General features: G+C 32.8%; 4 protein-coding genes across 5 annotated transcripts; 2 read left to right on the top strand and 2 right to left on the bottom strand.

The window, feature by feature from the left end:
* Positions 1-576: 576 nt before the first annotated feature.
* Positions 577-3,710, bottom strand: Bm11036 (RNA recognition motif domain containing protein; the record flags this gene model as incomplete). Its single annotated transcript, XM_001897327.2, has 7 exons — positions 577-928; positions 1,162-1,299; positions 1,451-1,642; positions 1,751-1,805; positions 2,205-2,308; positions 2,973-3,077; positions 3,634-3,710. 7 exons carry the CDS (start codon positions 3,708-3,710, stop codon positions 577-579), a joined length of 1,023 nt encoding a protein of 340 aa, XP_001897362.1.
* Positions 3,711-4,181: 471 nt separating this feature from the next.
* Bm5563 (G-patch domain containing protein) lies at positions 4,182-6,375 on the top strand (the record flags this gene model as incomplete). Its single annotated transcript, XM_001897326.1, has 6 exons — positions 4,182-4,257; positions 4,592-4,810; positions 4,973-5,118; positions 5,274-5,383; positions 5,463-5,657; positions 6,231-6,375. The coding sequence occupies 6 exons, from the start codon at positions 4,182-4,184 to the stop codon at positions 6,373-6,375; spliced, it is 891 nt and encodes a 296-aa protein (XP_001897361.1).
* A 473-nt stretch (positions 6,376-6,848) lies between these two features.
* Bm3412 (Protein similar to CwfJ C-terminus 1 containing protein) lies at positions 6,849-10,599 on the top strand (the record flags this gene model as incomplete). The annotated part of the gene is made up of 12 exons (XM_001897325.2): positions 6,849-6,932; positions 7,131-7,245; positions 7,685-7,845; positions 8,046-8,144; positions 8,228-8,361; positions 8,556-8,759; positions 8,948-9,057; positions 9,330-9,482; positions 9,616-9,758; positions 9,953-10,063; positions 10,174-10,284; positions 10,453-10,599. 12 exons carry the CDS (start codon positions 6,849-6,851, stop codon positions 10,597-10,599), a joined length of 1,572 nt encoding a protein of 523 aa, XP_001897360.2.
* Positions 10,600-11,171: 572 nt separating this feature from the next.
* On the bottom strand, positions 11,172-19,737 carry Bm11038 (conserved hypothetical protein,hypothetical protein; the record flags this gene model as incomplete). Of its 2 annotated transcripts, XM_043082424.1 has the most annotated exons (16): positions 11,172-11,267; positions 11,435-11,620; positions 12,027-12,201; positions 15,031-15,105; positions 15,305-15,469; positions 15,747-15,916; positions 15,997-16,119; positions 16,469-16,678; positions 16,833-17,189; positions 17,339-17,608; positions 17,750-17,851; positions 18,073-18,222; positions 18,482-18,646; positions 18,951-19,172; positions 19,476-19,589; positions 19,702-19,737. In XM_043082424.1, the coding sequence occupies 16 exons, from the start codon at positions 19,735-19,737 to the stop codon at positions 11,172-11,174; spliced, it is 2,616 nt and encodes an 871-aa protein (XP_042938358.1). The 2 variants fall into 2 exon arrangements, with proteins under 2 accessions (XP_042938358.1, XP_042938359.1); XM_043082425.1 differs by lacking the exon at positions 19,702-19,737 and having other exon boundaries at positions 19,476-19,571.
* Positions 19,738-20,287: the final 550 nt, after the last annotated feature.

The raw sequence follows: 20,287 nt of genomic DNA, 5'->3' as shown, positions 1-20,287 counted from the left end.
AGCATGTACAGCATCTTTTTTCTTTTTCTTAATACTTTTTTTTTCTTTCTTAATAACAATGTATATCAAATAGTAAGCTAAAAGCTCTCAACCTTTTGATATAAATGATATGAACATCAATTGATTACTCGTCTTCATATATTGCTTAGCTCGCATCTTGAAATGCACAAATTTCATCAAAGAAATGTGCTACATATGCAGGAAGTAAAAATTCGATAATATTTACATCTATATATCGCCAGAAATCTATCGTCTGATTTGTTCAATGAGCATCAAATACTCAGGTAGTGCTCCCAGATAATAACTATTCCACTGATATTCGGATCCTAAGTGCACCAAATGACCAATTAATTATAATCTGTTCGTTAATAAGTGAACTTAAGCTTCAGTTATTTAGTTATTATTTACTATAGTTCCTTCTTCGTTTCTTGTCTAATGCATACTACTTAAAAATTATGCTTTTTTTTTTGTCCTGAGATGGTTGAAAATAAGATAAAATGAAGGAAATTAAAATATTACCCCATACAGCAAAAAATGAAAGCACGAAATTAAATGATAACTAAAATAAGTTCATCTTTAAGTGGTGGTATCAGCTATTAGTAATTCCTGAACGTTAATATTATTTAGACAATCACTTTCAACAACCGTATCATTAAAAATAATACCATTTTGCTCAACAATTTCATCAATTACTTCAATATCCGTGACTGCTTTATCTTCCTCTTCCTCTTCGGTTGCTGAAGTATTGCTTCCGTCAATTTCCACTCCAACATGGTCCTCGAGATAGACAGTACTTCCATTTTTCTGAATGGATTTCTGAATTTGTTTTTCATCAATTTCAACATCACTAGCTCGAGCTTCACTTCTTATTTCCAGTTCATCGATGATTGGTTCTCTAAGTTCTTCAGCAATTTGTCGATTTGAAATACTATAATTTATAAAAATTATATACAATTTATAAAACCTTAATTATTTCATATAATTCTAGGCATCATCAGTATCTGAGACTACCAAAAACTGAAACTTGTCCGAATATTCAAACTTTATAAAAACCAAAACTTTATCAACAAATGAAATGAATTAAAGAAGAGTTTACAGTGGAAAGTACCAATTACACCAATTTGCAAATGTAAGACAAATGAAATTACACAAAAGGCTTACCTGTGTTCGTTCATGACAATATCTTGCTCCTCATCACTTGGATTCTTAATTCCATCTAATGAACGTGATAAAGATCCAGGAATAGGCGGAGATTTTGACCCCTGTATTTCCCGACCTTTACTGCGATTTTTTCGAACACTATAAGCAAAGTATTATATAATGAAATAAACTACATGAAATTAAAAAAAAAAAAAAGAAAAGGAAAAAAGAAGATTAGTTAAATCAAACCTAAAAAGCAATTAGAAACCAAAAAAAAAAAAGGAGAGAAAAAAGCTCTTGTAAAACTTACCTAGACGAAGATGATCTTGTACTCCTACTATTTCTCGATCTCGCACTGCTGTGGTGACGTCGCAACTCTGAACGATGTCGTCGTGAATTATGCGAACGTCGCTTTGAGCGTGAATGTGAATGACGTCTTGAACGTGATCGACGTCGTGGTGAACGGTCATGTCCAGACTTATACGGTGAACGACTGCGGTAGCTGCAACAAAATAATGAATAAGTTTGAACTTACAACACCAACTTCATTACTAGAAATCATTTATTACACATTTTTTCCAAATTTCATCAATATAAGAAATGACTTTACCGATTTCGAACACGATATGAATTATAGGAATCTCTTGCACGCATTTCTGTTTTTGCTGAAAAACTTGAAGTTTTACCTACTCTTAGAATAAAGTAATTAATTCAGAAATGTTTAGTGCATAAAGATTTTATAACGGCATAAAATTCCAATAGAGAGAATGTTAATTAAACCCATTATGGACCAAGGAATTAGGGTCGCCGATAATCTGAAAGATTAAATGGCATGCTGCAATGATTTGCATCGCAAAAGAAGACTAAAACGTATAAGTCTCAATATCATTGGAGAGAAATTTCTTGAGTGAATATCAACAAGCATATTAAAAGGAAATAATAACAATACTAGACAGATGATCTACTCAACTATATTTTTGTACATCTTAATAAAAGAGAAAATTTAAATCCAGGCCAAACTCTTGAAAAGGATAAAAACTAGTTGCAGTAACTACTAGCAGTACTTTTTCGCTGTCCTTCAGCCCATTCAACCTCGATACGTCTTCCCAGAATGCTTGTGCCATTCAATTCCCTCAAAGCATCTTCTGCATCTCGCGTAAATTCAAATCTGTAAATTATCCGTATAAAACAAAAAAACCTTTCACACTAGTTATAACGATGGATTGATCACTATAAAGAATATTCCTGAAAACAAACTGAAAAAAGAACATGAATTATAATCCAGAATCTGCTTGTTAAAAAGTACAAGTACAAACTATGTGAGAACTTACCAGAAACACAACTTAAAAACGAGCAAATCTTTGGTACAACCGCAAGTACGGAAAGGGGTGCTTTCTTGTATCATAGAGATTAACAGTAGTAATGAATGTAGTAGTGGTAGTATATAGCAATAGAAAAAGCACAGGCAATAGTAATAACAGAATTCATATCCAGTGAATATATTTTACCCCGTATATCGTATATCCAATCTATACCACCCGTATTTGAGTTCCCAATAGTTTAACTTTAACCTCCTGGGTACTCAATCAACACTCAACACTTGAACTTGAAGATTTGTTTGGTAATTAGTACTTGATATACCAAAGAAGGAAAGCTTGCACCTTTCCAACTCCACCTAATTGAAAAAAAATAATATGAATTTGATATTTAAAAGAGAGTAGGTGGAAAAAACAGGTGGATTTTTTTTCAAAAGTTGGACTACACAAGTGCTATTTAAAAAGTTGGACTACACAAATGAAATTTTCAAAACTTGAACCATTAAAGTCACTGACTTTACGTATGCAAAACCTCGTGATTCACGTGTGTAATAATCCAACGGAATATAGACATCACGAACAGGTCCCATCTGTTCGAATAACGCACGCAAATCATCAGGCCTGCAAAAATAAGTATATAAGCTAACAGATCTTAAAGCTGTTGATTATAAATCAGAAGCTTGAGTAACTGACCAAAAATTCTTAAAGAACGTTTAATAAAACCACGTAAATTGACTTGATCCGTTAATACTGGTAATCCTTCATTTAAAAATTTTATTTAGTGAGTTGCTGAAAAAGAGTACTTCTTATATATCGCCACAACAAATTTAAATCGAAAGAGAACTTTTTGTTTGCATAATTTCGTATCTTCCCTCTTCCTCCTCTCTTTCTCTCTCATGCCATTTAGTGACTTAGGAAAATTCCTTTTTACCCACCATGTTTCAAAATTTCAAAAAAGAAATCGACTGATTATCAAAAAATAAACAAACGACCGGACAGATCATATTTCACAAAGTTTTCTGCTTCATTTATACTCAAAACTACATAAAACATCAAAATACATCCAAATGAAGAAAATCACACAGAAATACGACTTTCGAAAAAAGAAAGATCATATCAAAAACAAACAAATGAATTTCAAAAAACTTATAAAAAATGCCAAAACAAAAATTCATACCGAGCGGAGTAATGTACCTGTCGTACATATAACGTTGGTATCTCATCATCTCGATAGCTACCTCTACGACCGCTCATACTTAGAGACTGAAATGAGAGTAATGAAGTAAGTGGACTAGTTCATCCGGGAAGCGATTTAAATACTTTATACAACTTAGCACGCAAATCAGAAAATTAGACAGAAATAAATGAGCCTAGCATTTTAAGGCCACAACCTTTTCAGTTGTTTCGGAAGACGGTGGCTACAGTGAGGGTTAAGAATTTATATTAGCTGAAGACAGTATGAATGATTTTCCATTTCCGGAAATCTGGTTGCTTGATTTGAAGTGCACGGAGATAAAGAAAGTGACACTTAGGAAATAACGAGCATAGCAAGTAAAAGTAGAATGATATAAGATAGTTGTCCGTGAAGCTTGGCCACTATTTTATTTTTTGTCTTTTTTGAATATTTGTGAGTGGAAATGTTATAGTTCCGGTAAATATGTATACACTTTTTTCCTATGCATATTTCACGTTACAGGAAGTCATAGACGACAATATAAACGGTTGATGGATCCGGAAAGTGCAACAACAAGTGATGATGATTATATGTCCGATACATACACAGCTGTGGATACACGACCTGGTTTGTTTACAATTTGTTGCATATAAAAAGAATAATATAATTTTAAAGAAACAGAGAAGTTCGAGGAGGACTAACTTATATGTTTAGCTTTCATCCATGAATTTAAACGAGTTGCAATTTGAAAGCTAAGAATATCAGAAGTTGTTTTCCACGAGCAAAAAAGAAATAAAATATAAATGTATTATATGCATTATGTTAGCATTCGATTGGTTGGGATTGAAAATGTAAATTTAGAATGATGCAACATAAAAAGGGAAAATATTCCCAGAAAATTTGATCGCATTTTTTCTCCAGTTTCTTTTTTTTTTTTTTTTTCAAATTTTGTGTATTTGAGGAATTGCCATAACTCAAACGCAACGGCGAAACTTGAAGGTGGAGGCGAAACGGGTGGAAAATATTGAACGTTTACGGAATCTATCAAAACGTTCGGAAATAGAGAAAAAGATTCGGGATGATGCGATGGCGAAACCTATTAGCGAAGATTCGAAAGGATTCCTGTTGCTATCCAAAATGGGTTATAAAAGAGGAATGAGTTTAGGTGTGAAAAAAGAAGGTAATTAATATATTCCTTCTTTCTTTGTTATCAGATTTGTTATCAGAGTTTAGCGGTTCTAATGCATTGGTCTTTGTAACTTTGAAAGAAGTAGAAGAATACGGTTTTAGTATTGTTCGAAATAATATTTTTTTCTTGAAAGACAATACTGGTTAAGTTCAGGTTGCAATGAAGGGATCAAGATACCCATCACAGTGGAAATGAAAACTAATCGCACAGGATTAGGGCATGATACGGAAGAGGCTGAAAAACGAAGACAGCGCATGGATCTCTATCAAAGAGCTGTACTAGAAAGGGCGAAAGCTAATGTTAATTTTCTGAGAATTTCAAATCTTAAATATAAAGTTAAAGCCTGTGGGCTGCAACTTTATTAATCACATTAGTGATTTCTTGCTATATCCGTCCAATCTACACATCGTGTCAAGCATTTTAATTTTTTTTATTTTGCTGAATTTGGTTTCAGGAAGTACTTATGGATGATTTTTCCATAAGAAAACGGCGGGCTGTACGTATGAAACAGATATCGAAGGATTTGAAAAAAAGTCGAAAAGTATGCCAGGAATTAGATGCTAGGTGAAAACAGATCTTGATCGTTGTGCATATTACTTCCATATTTTTAAAATAGAACCGTTATTTTTTTTATCAACTTCAGAAATGGATTAGAACTTCCTACATCCTCTCATTTTTGGCCAGTGTACAAAGTAATGAAGGAGGATGATATTTCATTGAAAACGAGAAAAAATGAAGAATCCGAGTGCATTACGGAATGTTTCACATATTTTAACGGAAATATGGCACCTAATGATTTAAATATTGATGAATTACCGGAGAATGAAATCACGGAATGGTATTTTTTTTTTTGAGATTCGTTTTGAAAAACAGAAAAGAGAGTAACTGGAAAGTATTCTAATTATCATTTATCACTTCTCTCAACCAGTTAATGAATGAATAGGTAATAATAAAAAAAACGAGCGGCGAATAACAATAAGTTATTGGTTAGAATTTAAGTGAAATAATTACATTCAAGAGAAACTGATGGTTAAATTTCCACTTTGCATGAAACAATAAACGCGTGAAGCAATAAAACAATAAAAATGGAATAATATTCCACAGCCTTTTTCTATAAGAAAGTTTAGTGCTTATCTCTTATGGGTGTAATTAGAAATTTTGGTTCTAATAGATGAAATTCTACTGAATTGTATTACTTCTCATTTAATTTTTGCTAATGTTAAAATTTAGATTGATTTGCTTTTGAAAAACTGTGTTAGCTAGAGTTTTGATGTAAAATATTTTTAACCAGTTTGCCGGAAATGAAAGCTAGAAGAAATATAAGGTATTTAAGTCGCTCACGTGGTTTAAATTGACTGTTTAAAATTTAAACTGACTGTTCGAACTAGCTGCAATAAAAATTTATTTGCAGGTTAATGGAATTAACGATATACCTCCGTGCTGCCCACTGTTATTGTGTTTGGTGCGGAGCTCAGTATGATTCAAACGAAGAATTGGAAAATAATTGTCCAGGAAGAACAAGAGAAGAACATGAAGACTGTGATGAAGACAATTAAAGATATTATATTTTTTCATTTTTCCTGGAAATTTCATTGATTTTTCTAGTTAAGATTCATGCGCTATGTGATGAATTCACTGTGGATTGATTTATCTTTCTAATAAACCATATGCTAATATTTATCTTTTACTTGTTCAGATTGTTCAGACTTGATAATATTTTCTAATTTGCGTAAAAAACATATTTCCTTTGTTTAGAAAAAAATGTTTAAAATGCAGAGTTTTATATGTCGCTGATTACTAACGCCACTACATTTACTGTAGATTTTTTTTTTTCAATATTTTATACAAATAGTAGTGGTGGTGTATGTCTTTCACCAAATCTAGAATTTTTTTTTTCTAGTTGAACGCCTAAGATAATTAATTAGACGAAATGTACGAGTACATTCCAATGTTTTTGAAGGGAACACAAATACAATAAATTCTTGCTGTTTATAGATTTCTAAAGTTTGCGTTATTGGGGATCTGAAGAATGTCGCTAAAAATTCTTGTTTGTGGTGATGTGAATGGACAGTTCGATTCATTGCTAAAACGAGTGAATGCTGTTAACAAAAAAGTGAGATTTTATGTAGCTACTGTTATACTATAAATTAATAGTCCTTGAGAATAGCAGTGCCGTTAAAAGATATAAAACCTGCAGAAATGAGCGAAAAAGCATAAAAATATTTAGGTAACTTCTTTTTTCAGCTTCATCATTACTTTTCAAGTTAATTCACAGTGATAGTATTGTTTAGAATATATGACTTGATTGTAGAGCGGTCCATTTGATATGCTTTTTTGTGTTGGCGAATTTTTTGGTCCGAATAAGGAGTCAAACGAACAAATTATCAATGGTGTTGTCAAAATGCCGATTTCTACGTATATTTTAGGTTTTCTTGAATTTTTTAAGATGAATTCTAAATCTCTAGTTTTTAATAATTATTACCAACCTAATCCAGGGATTATTTAAATGATTTCCACCGCTAATAATGTTTCGAATTCTCTTTCTCAAGATGTTGATATTGGACGTAATGCTGAAGTTTCTCTTATACTGGATTAGCGGTGAGCGAAGAATAAATGTTTAATCAACTTAGTGATTTCTATAAATAATTTTTGAGTTTTGTTTCTCATAAACAAGAAAAATTCATAGAGAAAAACTGTAGGTAAGAAGCTATTTCTGATTTTAATTTGGTAGTTGCCAAGAAATATCACTGTGCAGAAATAGAGATGAAGCTTTAGAAGTGAGCAGATCAAACTTTGGATTTAAAATCAAATTTGAAGAGGCTTTATAATGACTTTTGTCTAGAAACTATTAATAGTCATAAATAGGTTCATGTTGCCCGTCGACTTCACAATTTTATCCGAAAGATGGTATTGAATTCTTTGCAAATCTAACATATCTTGGTAAGAGAGGTATATTGAATACAACTGGTGGTCTTCAAGTGGCATATCTAAGTGGTATTGAGGGTACACAAGATTTACCTTATCAGGTAACATTTTATAAGATTTATTATGAAAATTTTTAAAGTAATTTGCATTACGGGAAATGAAATATTGCGAAATAATGACAGGATATATTCGTTTCTCTTTCCGCTTTCTTTTCATTCATTTCTTCAATGAGCATATTTCTGAACCTAGTGATTTATTTTTGGAATAATTAAGTAGTTTGTACATTCATTACATTTTTCAGTTCAATCAGAAGGATGTTAATGAATTGCTAACTTTTGTAAAAGCAAGTACCGGATATTTGGGACTCGATCTTCTGCTTACATCCATGTGGCCCGCTGGGGTACCATTTCATGTTATTTCTAGTTATGCAGTTCTTGAGTTTGATACTTATCAAAATAGGTTTTCTATTTTATCAAGTTTCAGATTTCAAAGTTTTCGACAAATTGTCCAAAAAAGGATGTTGAAGGGAGTTGTATTTTATCACAACTTGCAGCAGGCTTAAAACCTCGTTATCATTTTGCTGGCATGGGTACACATTACGAAAGAACACCGTACAGGTTTAATTTTCCTTCAAGCCTTAAAATTGAATTAGTGATGATTTCTTTATTCATTTTTCGTCCTTCTTTTCAATGCAGATATTTGGAAAAATTTCCGTCTTTTTTTGTGCTCAAAAATGCGTATATTAACTTATATAGTGATTCAAGATTCTGAATTTTGAAGGATTTAAATAAAAAAGAAAAATTTTTTTTAGGAACCATCGAGTCTTACAAGAAGTGGCTCAACACGTTACACGTTTTATTGGTTTAGCTCCAGTAATGAATCCGGAAAAAGACAAATGGCTTTATGCCTTCTCAATAACCCCCATGCGGAAATTATCAAGAGCTGAAATTACAGCGCAACCAAATAATGCTACAGAATTTCCGTACATGGAGATCCTGGCACGAATGATCTTAGAGTATGGTTCACTTCATTTTAGTTTGATTTTTCAAAATTGGGATAGAAAACTTACGTTGCTTAATGATTGCTGATATGCAAAGAAAATCAAATTGTCAAATTAATAATAAACAACGTTCCTCAATATTTACGGCAAATTTACTGAGGATTAGAATATAAAGAATTGAAAACTTATTAAATTTTTTTTAGTGAAAAAGAGAAAAAAATGGAACAACAGGATTTCAAGGAGCAGTATTTTTTTGATATGTCAGCTGAAGTTGAAGATAATATTGATCATGGCGGTAAACGACGGAAGAAAGGTTTAAGAAACGAATTTTCCACACCTATTGAGATTAATTAGGAATTAAAAATAGCATCTTTGTAAATTCTCAGCTTTTCTTCTAGTAGAAATGTTTAGAACACCTTACACTGTGAATACAAATACCATTACAGAAGAAAGTGAACTTTTTGGATATAGTTATCATAGCTTTAAAGGCACTTTTGAGTGTTTATTACCAAGACATTTTAATTTTAATTCACTGCACTTTTTAACTATATCCGATCGGAAAATTTCATACCACCAAATTTCTAGAATCCCGCGAAGTACGAGTTCAACAACCTTGCTGGTTCTGTTTATCAAACGTAGATGTGGAACAGTATTTGGTAATATCTGTAGCAGATGAATGTTACTTAGCTATGCCAAAAGGTCCGCTAGTAAACGATCATGTAATGATTCTGTCGATTGGTTGGTTTCCAATTTATGATTAAATTGTAGTAAATCCTACTATTACATTCCTTTCTTTGATTCGATTGAAATTAAACTTTTGTTGCTCGAAGTTCAATTGCTGAATAGAACAGTAATATGATTTGTTTAAAAGGTCACATACAGTCAGTTGTGGCTGCTCCGCAAGCAGTTAGAGATGACATCAAGAAATACAAAGACGCGCTAACGCTGATGTTTAACAAACAAGGCAAATTACCAGTGTTTTTCGAACGGAATTATAAAACGCAACACTTGCAGGTTTTTGTTTAGTCCAAGCTTTTCCTCATTCTGTCTTCAGGAGAGAATCTCGCAGCTTATTTAATTCTACTTTTCAAGAATTACAAGAATTTTTAAGAATGCATGCTTCGCAAATACATAAGTCTGGCTTACATCATCTGCTCATTATCAATAAATTTGCATTATAATTATTACCAAGAAAGGCTTTATTATAGATACAAGTTGTACCAATTCCGAAAACTTGTTCGAAGGCTTTGCGAAGTTCGTTCCTGAATGCCGCACAAATCAAAAACATAGAAATGGTATTCCTCGAAGAAGAAGAGGAGGTAAAACCCTCCGATTTAAAAAATTTTTTTTTTATTATTTATAAATAATGGTTCATTGTGCATTTGTTTGTTTTTTGCAGAAGCATTTTTAAAAAACATAAGTTTTCCAGATTTGGGATATAGTAAATGAAGGTTGTCCATATTTCCTTGTCGAGCTTCCAGATGGTAGCCGACTTTATTCGTTAAAAATGGTCGACTTCCCACTGCAGTTTGGACGGGAAGTAAGTCCAATATAATAAATATCCTAAGCCATTTGGTTACTTTCTCTTAAGGAAAAACTGAAAAAGCACTTGAAGTTAGAAGCATTCTTTGAGAAACCTTAGGAATCTCTTCGAGATTTTTCGGGTAGAAAGAATTTTATCTTTAGTTTACTAGAAACTGAATTATAGGTATTGGCAGAGCCGGCTTTGTTGGATTGTGAAGAAAAAATTGACTGGCGCCAGTGTGAGTTGGAGAAAAATGAACAAACAAAACTGATTGACAATCTAAAGCAAATCTTCCAACCATATGATTTCACAGATGTCGATGATGAATAATGTTTGTTTAGCATATAAAAAAATATAAGTAAATCTTAAATTTTGAAATTAATGTTGATTTTATTTTTTACTATGCCAACAGTAATAAGTAAATGTTTACATGTTTATTGTCGTATGCAGAAATAATGCCTTTTATTACACTGATAATTTCATAAGCGAACTTTATTACTGATATTAAAACACGTACCAGTACTCATAAAATCATACTCAATAACATTAAAAAATTTTGGTACTAAGCAAACAACGGTCTTTAATTCTTAGATCATACTGATTTTAAATTTCACTAATTTTAAAGCCGACATAAAAGTTAGCACGTAAGCACCTAAAAAATTTTGATTAAATGATGGATTGTCATGTAGCAACCACGATTATCCTAGTACTTATTGGAATGTAGTCCTCAAAAATACACAGTGCATGCTGAATGAATATCCCAAAATTATCCAGAACTTAGTAAAATTCTTATATAAAACACTCGAGCACATGATTAACAAGAAAACAAATGTAGAAAGAATAAGCTGACCTAAGCGAAACCTAAGTGAGTCCTAAGAAGTCACAGAAGTAACCAGTACATTTCATTCGTGTCTCCAATCAGTACCACTTTCAGGGGCTACTTCAAGTGCAGGTCTTGGTACATATGAGGCGGGTTTGTGTAACTGTACAAGCAACACCTGAAAAAAATGATGAATTTGGGCAGTTAAAGTCATTAAATGACATACTTTTGAAACCTTGAAAGTCACAAAATACCTTTGAGACAATTAAAAAAAAAACATTGTTTTGTATAGCTATCACTTTTACTCTTAAAAAAGAGTTTTAGAAGACATTTATATGTGTTTACCTGTGCCATCATTAACCATTTCTTCTTTTTAACATAAGGATGAAAGCGGATTTTCAACTTATTCCAGCCATTGATAAGCGAAGTCACATAAATGAAACCTTTCGGATTATTGGTCAGTGGTTCCACCGCATCATTATTCATCTGCACATCGTCAAAGGGACTTTCACCCCACATTCGTACACGCCACTGTAATTTCTTGTTTACAAGTCTTGAAATTTGTAAGTTAAAATGTTTGCAACAAGTAACAAGTTCGGATCTGATGTGAATTAATGAACAAAATCTTGAACTATCAGCAATTCTACTGCGCAAATCAACCATTTCAATATTAACTTTTGTTGACCTCGTGCTCCTTCTTCCTAGTAATATTAGATTACTGCAATTCATGGTAAGTTGAAAAAAATGAAATTATAAAAATAATAAATGATTTATATATCATAAAACATTAAGATGTGTGCAGAAGTTTCTAAACTAAAAGATTACAATAACCTAACGAAGTAATGTAATGGTTTGAATAATCATTAAATTTCGAAAAAAGCAAAATTTCGAAAAAAAAAAGCAAAAATTTTTCGAAAAAAGCAAAAACGCTTAGTACATATCGTGCGCTCCGATAATCGAAAACAGCAAGTAATATCATATAAGCATAGCGATCATTGGGAAACAAGAACGTTTCATGATTAAAGCCAATTTCAGTTGTCCAATCTGTCGACTCGAATTCCCACATTGCCCGGACGGAAACAGGAAGGAGTATTCGCTTCACAGTTATGTCTCTGGAAATTAAGAAAATCAAAACCTATAATACGTACACATTTATATCGGTTAGTTTTTAAAAAAACAAAGAATTTTCTAAGTTTCGAAAAAATTGATGTATTATGCATGAAAATAATGATGACTGGATTAATAGCAAAGTAAACTTTTAACAGTAAGAGATATGTGATTAACATGGATTTATATTATTAACGCACACGAAAACTTAAAACTTTTTAAATAGGAATACGATCTTCTTTTGTACATAGCAATTTAGAAAGAGCTATAACTTTATGGGATTTTCGAATAACCAAGTGAAACTAATACGATAATCTTACAGATTTTCTGACAACAAACAAAACAAGTTAATAAACTATGGAGCCTAGAACTACCTTCAATAAATCGACCAAATGAAGAGGATAATCAGACTGCAAACTTTCAAGAAATTAGAAAAAAAAACATCAAGACCTACCTTCCGCTCAGTTTCCAGCTTAGGAAGATTATCATGTAAAAAAAAAAAAGAAAGAAAGAAAAGAACCTTCCCAAATTTACAGCCTGGACACAAAAACTTTCCATTTTCATGCATTCAACGTCCAATACAGAAAATATGCATCAACCTTGATAAAAAATTCCAAAATCCCCTCGTACTCGAAAATCTGAAGAGTTCACAACAGCGAACAAAAAATAAATCTATTATGTCTTCTTCGCTCTCTCTCTCTCTTTCTCTTTATACTATCCTTACTATTATGATAGGTATATTCAAAGTCCACAAACTTAGTACCAATCAGATTTACAGTCAAATTTATGCTGCAAATTCCTTGTCTTCCTTCCTTCGACAAATACAGCAAATTGAACTGATCATCTCCAATAAATTAATCTTTTTTTTTTAGTGGAATGAATGTTTGAAAAATAAAACACAAAACTAAGTGGAAAATGGCAGAAAAGCAATAAAAAATCAACAAACCTGTGTGATTTGTTTCAGAAAAAAAAAAAAGAAAACGATGAAAATTAAAAAGAAAGAAATTTATGTGTAATAAATTAATATTGGACACAAACCATCTAATGGTATGCTTTTACGAATTAATCAATTTCATCAAATATTAAAGTTATTGAAACAAAAAAAAAAAAAACAACAGGAAGGGAGGACCTAATTATTTATAACTTAGTTGTTTTATACTTAATTTATTAACTATTATCTAATGGACGAAAATTAAAAAAAAAAATCTATCATTTCAAAAAGAGCAAAATTAACTTCTGAACCACCCAATCAAGTTCTAAAACGCTACGTATGTTTCCTTTTTTCGCGATATTGTTATATTTTAAAACTTCTATTTTATATGAATCGATCTGCGATCTGCGTATATATAGTTTATGAAATAAATATGCATGCATATGCATGCTGTAAGCATGCGCTCTAGCACATCTCGTAGCATCAACTAGCATCATTTTCATTTTAAAAATTAACTAATCCAGTTTCCCAGCAGCAGAAGCCAATTCGATCTTCTCCAAATGCAACTATCTACTTTACCACTACTTCTATAATACCATAATGATTGATCCACAACTCACTTTGAGGCAATTAAGACAAATCTGCCGCACTACTTGTTAACCTTTAACAAATTGTTAACGAAAGATCAATAGAAAGAAGCAGGTGAGATATAATCTGGATAAATTAGACGAAGTCCATTAAAAAAAAAAATCACTTCATTTAGAATGACCACATGCTTACGACTCATTATCGTGTAAAACTAAAAGCGGAACACAAATCTCTCGTCCGTTACCACATAAATTTATTACCCGAGATTTTAACTCATAACCTTTGGATGTATCTAGTAGTAGAGTCAAATGTCAAAAGCAGACGCATTTATCCATAGTAGACAAAATATCGCCATATCCTGACAAAGAAGAGTGAAACAACTCTCCGGCACTACTATTATTCCCATAACATGAAATTCAAACAAAATGCAAGGTCAGATTTTTGCAGCAAAAACGGATCACCTATTACTATGTACTATATTTGTATTTACTGATCATAACCCACCATCAGTTCAACTCCTTAAAAAAGGCCGCTACAGATTCTCTTCTTTTGAACAGTTTGATTTCGAAATTTGTCATATCAGAGTTTTTAAGGAATTTCAAAAAAATGACAAAACATCCATTCCTTCATCCAATGATTTTACCCCTTCTTCACTTCACTATCCAACAGAACGAATTGATTGTGTCATCACTATGGTATACTTGACTGATTATTGGAAACAAAATAGACTGCTTAAAGGATGATGTGAAAAACTACATTCTGTAAATTCTGAATGCGATATAAGCCTTTAATGTTAATCGATGGTGCCGTACTAATTTCCGAAAGTCCTTTTAAGTGAATATTTAAATCGATGACGCTGTACCAAAAATTCTATTAATTGGATTTTAAACTGCAGTCATCTTTCATATAAGTTGAACAATCGACTATCAAATATTTTCTAAATTATTTGAAAACTGATTCCTCAAAGCAAGACTTCGGAGATTGAATTCATGCGTTTTTAATATATTGAACATAATGACGATATGATCGAAGAATAGCTGTAAAAATTACTCGAAGTTTTAAAACGTTATTTTGAAGACCTGAATTGTCCAATGACGTGCACCTCTCCCTCGAACTTTGTTTGCTCTGATAAAATAAATGACAGTCTGAATAAAAATGAATCTTTTTCCCTACCTCCCTATTTTTCTTATTTTTTCTTTACTTTCTTTGTCACAGTGGAACAATGTTAACGTGTTTCCTTCAGTTGTCGAAAAGCCCAGTAAACAATAAAATTTCAAAAATCTGGACGTATGTTTAATACTATTTAGTAACTTACACCAAAGTTTTCATCCTCGCTTCATCAAAAGCCTCAGAAAGGCGCTGCTGATGATCGATAAGATTTGATAGGTATCTTAAAATTAACGAAAAATGAAATTCCACAAAGTCTGTTAAGAATCATCGTCATCGTCATTAACTTTAAAATTAACAAAGAATTTTATTCTCCATTACTAAATTTTTCAAAATTCACCCCAAAATTCCTTTGAGCTCAAAACTTCGAAACTCAATAAAAAAAATGTAATGTGAGTAAAATATGTAAAATGCCAGATCACCTGTTCCGCAATGGTGTCATTTTTCTGATCACTTCATTAACGTCAGCACCATATTCGAGGAGTAGATAAATCGTTTTCGTCACTTCGAAATTTGGCGCGCGAGGAGTTAGAATCGCTAGATGCAGCGGTGTCTTTTTGTCTTTATCTTCAGTATTTACTGGTGATCTGAACACTTTCCAATGAAATAAAACCTGTGATATAAATAAAATGAAATAAAATTACAGACACATTATTACTAGCTGGATCCACACATTAAGTAAAGTTATTCTAGTCTCTGTCAAACCAAATCATGTTGGTCTAATACTGCATACTTTAGTCACGTTCTGTAAAAAAAAGGTAGCACAATGCTTTTCAGTCAAGAATCCAACTTCTTTTTCAGTCGTATATAACGATCAGATTTTTGGTCAAAACACTCCTTTGCATAACATTTTGCTAAACTAACCTTAAATGTAGAAGAGTCTTAACTCGACACCAAAACTCGCAAGATATAGCAAAGTGCAACGGGATGCGTCCCCTCGTATCGTCCGGTATGTCCAGCCGTGCACCATCACGGACAATTTGCCGTAACATGTCATCAGTTTCGTGAGCCGGACCGCAAGGTCTCTCGCATAACTTGAAAAAAGAAAGCGTTCAGTTGAATCGGTAAATTTCAATCAAGAGTGTGCTTATCATTCATCAAAATAATCAATTACTTCAATTGCAACAGTTTTGCCGCGATATTTCTGGTTGAAATCAAAACCGCGCCTTTCTGGTACGCAGCGACCCGTCCATCTAACAGCAGAGAGTTGATTTGTTAAAACTGCGCTTCGGAACTGCTGCAAATTTTGAGCTTCTTATTTGATTTCTGGTACAATGCATCAAACCTTCGGCCTTTTCCACACACTAACAACAACAGTGACATGCTCATTATTCGGTGCAGACCATTCCAAATTTCAGTTCTGCTCACGGTCGCAACATAGGATCCCTCAGATTTCTTTATGACTAGTTTTTTAAGGTCAAACTTAGCTATCAACATTAAGCTGTCAACAAAAAATTGAAAAAGATAAAAACACTCAATTTGATCTTCTTAATAGCAGAAATTTGAGATCATGGGGTTGATTCTAATAATCAACTATCATTTAAATTCATAACGTAAAAAATGAAAATTTCCGCTCATATGCTCACTTCAAACGTTTGCAGAGGTTTTTCGCGATTTTGTTGATGTCTACGAATTGTAGCAATTTCGATAGCTGAAATATCAGCATTTGTTAAAGGTAACGGTAATTCTGGTATTTCAAAACTAAGCATTTCCAGCATTGAAACATCTGGTTCCGGTTCATCTGACTCATCATCTGTAGGAAGCACTTGAGTGGTATTGCATGTATTTTGAGGTATCTGAAAACATATTACATACTTTTAAAATTTGTATGTACATAAATGTTAAACCAAAAATTAAATCATTAAAGGTCTATATTTAGGACAAAATACAAGAGCAATTAACAAATGCTAATTTTTATCTTACATTACAATTAAAATGAAAGCAACATACGTCTTGTGCAGAAGTCTCTTCAGTAGTAGATACCCGTTCTTCAACAAGATCATCGGTATTTGCAGAAGCTCTTCGTTTTCTACCCTTATTCAATCTGATGCTGTTACTAGACGTCTCACTAGTGTCCACCACAGTAGTTCCACATGATGTGGTTGCTCGTTTCCCCTTATTTCCTCTTGATAATCCTCGACCACGGGAGCTGCCTCGATGGCTCCTAGCTGTACTTTCACGTATTGAATTCGATCTCTCTTCATCAGATATTGGCTCCATATCATCCACTACCAAATTTGGTACTTCATCAGAGAATTCAGCACTTGTTGGTCGCACTTCAGAACTAGCTGGTGAAATAGCGACATCCTGCATCAGTTTTGTGAGAATGTCTTAGGGAATGAACAAAATATCAAGGTGGAAAATGAAATAAAAAGTTTTGAAAAATCAGACATTGCAACATTTTGATGAATAAAATCCTAAAACGAACAAGCACATAAAAAAATTATGCTCTGAACCTCATTTGAACGGAGGGGGGATACTTTCCTCCGTCTTCCACGTCCTCGACTTCCTCCTCTTCCCCGCCCTGAACGCCTACTGCCAATGTTACGAAATGAAGAGCTATTTTTATTAACTGCAGATCCTTCATCTTCTGTGGATGTATCCGCTGCGACAATCTGTAAACCATTATCAGCACACTCCGATAGCAATAGTTCATCCGGGACTTCTACTTTTGCTGTAGCTGCTCTTTCCGAAAATGTTAGTAGTAAAGATTCTTCCCGTTCTTCCTGAAAAAATTAGACTTTATTTTATTTTATTTCTATTATTTTATCCAATTAAGTCAATTTTTTTTTTTACCCGTCTATATTATTATATCAAAAAATTCTTCTAAAACAGTTTAAGACCATAATGACAATCCAGAAAACTACCTCAGCCTTACTCATATTTGCCAGCACTTTACTTTCATCCTTGATAACACTACGTCGGCCATCATCAACCGATTTTTTTATATCTGTGGATGCAACACTTTTCTAGAAAGTTACAAATTTCACATTAAATCGGTAATTATAACGAACAAAAACTTTATTTCAAAAAGCTCAATTAATATACTGAAATCTTTGAAGTCTATGCCATATTTATACAAATATTAACATGCCTTTCCAAGGTAAGACCAAAAGACAATAGCTACTTTTTTTTTAAATCGTACTGTACATAAACAGTCATTTACTGAAGCAAAAAAAAAAAAAAAAACCTTTCCATCTCGTCGTCTGCTTCTAGCAGTTTGTTTTTTAGCACCATCTGATGACCGTGTTTCATCTACTGGAGAGTTTTCGGTTTTCATAACGGTTTTCAGCTTATTTCTAGTAACGCGACCTACGTCTGGTGCAAGATTACACAGCAGCTAAAATGCATCATAATCAAAACTAATTATTGGCTGAAATAAACTCTATAAATTAATGAGTGGTCAACATTATGAACTTTTCTAAACAACAGCTTTTTGCTATGATAAAGAAATATCATATTGGAAACAGGAAAATTTTGCCAGCGAGATATAAAATCAAATAAAGATTAAAAGTTGCCGTTTATCAACCCTTATCTAAGTAAGATGCACGTATTATATACATATATAATAGGGTAAAAATACAAATTTATCCTAAAACCTTTTCCGTTTCAGTTGGAATTCGATCTGGAATATAAAGACCACCCAGTTCACGATTCTCAACATCACCAAACCGATTCCATTCATCCGGCGTGAGCACTTCAACTGTTTCATATTCCCAACGAGTAGAGAGGGTATGTCGGTTGTTTCTCTCGATGCTATCCTCCTGAAACAGTAATCAAATACCATAACTGTTGACTTAGGAGAGCTATACAGATCGCTAATATATATATTATTAAGCAAAGAATAAACAATGAAATAGTACACCTAATAATGTAATAGTAATGTGAAAATTAAAATTTAAATGATTACTTAAGTATTGTCAATAACCGACTAATTAATCAATAACTGACTAATTAATCAACATCAATAATTGACTATTATATATATATATATATATAGATCACTAACTATTCTAAAAGATCTTGAAGTAAACTGCGGAATCAGCATCTGCAATCGAAGTAACTTACCGATGAATTGTTACTTCTACTAGTTGATGGCAATAAATGTTCCCTATTCTCGTTGTTTTTCGATTTTTGACTAACTTCATATTCGATAATTAACCGGTCACAACCATCCGTTAAATTCTCGTACGGTTCCCACGTATCTTCACTTTCGGAGAACCCTTTCCACCGTACCTTATAGAGCTTTTCACCGGTCTCACTCGTTTTTATTCCAACAATCTTTTCCACCTACAAATCTGTCAGAAGTTTTAATGCAAGAAAACGAATCTTAACACTGAATGGGTAAATAAAATTAAACAATAATTAAACGATAATTATAAGTGTTACATATCTGTTGAAGAAGTATTAAAGCAACTATGAATGTAAACATTGGAGATAATATTAATAGTTGTCACAAATTCCATAATCACAGTGACGGAATTCAGAAATATGAAACACTAATTATGATAAAAAAATTCGTATTCAGTAAATCAATCACAACAACTGTGTTCAAATTTAATTTGTTAGTTGTTACTTAAAATTTAATCACACCGCATAAGTTTCCCCGACAGTTCTCGACTTCGTATCCAGCTGAACCAATTCTGTTTCATCCGCATTTAGCGTCCCCACCCCGGACACATTAGCCATCACAATTTTGCCGTTATTCTGCAAACTACTGTCGCATTAATCAGTGGATTGATCAACATGGACAAGTTGCTTAGCAGCAAAAAGTAATTACAATCTGTGCCCCCCTTTCTCCCAACAAATACTAACACACCTCCGTCCTATCTGTGTACTCCCATGTTCGGGTCATCCGTCCTCACAGCCGTTGGAGACGACAGCAACGGCGAGATGAAAGAGAGAAAAGGGCAATAAAGGTGACCGGTATTCGCGGAACCAAACCATCTCAACCTTCTTGTGTTACAGTGATAGACATTGAAGGAAATATGCGATCTTTCCATAAATTTTACAATTATCATTTCTTTTACGTTATTTACAAAAATTTACAGCTGGACATGAGCTAGGCCTAATCTCAGTTTTCCTTTCTAAAATTAAGTAAACTTCTCTGTCATTGTATCCCTAGGTGAAGGAAGAACGTCTGTTTCGATTAATTTTTGCATTCTGGAAGGAAGACAAATTCCACTTCGTCCCTCTCTCAATACATTTAGTTACGATTTGGCAATGAATTGACAGAAGCCCGGATAACTTTGATAGATATGAGGAAAGGGGACAAAGCAGGATGAAGGTGACAAAAAAGACTTGCAAATATTTTATTCAAGTGGTCATAATTATTTAATTAACAAATATAACTACACGAATTCTCAAACTATTATTGAATTTCATGGAGATACTTTCCTCCAGGA

Source organism: Brugia malayi (assembly GCF_000002995.4).
Source record: "Brugia malayi strain FR3 genome assembly, contig: Bm_v4_Chr4_scaffold_001, whole genome shotgun sequence".
Classification (NCBI taxonomy): Eukaryota; Metazoa; Nematoda; class Chromadorea; order Rhabditida; family Onchocercidae; genus Brugia; species Brugia malayi.
Note: the sequence above shows the minus strand (reverse complement) of the source record. Positions and strands in the feature narration are given on the sequence as shown.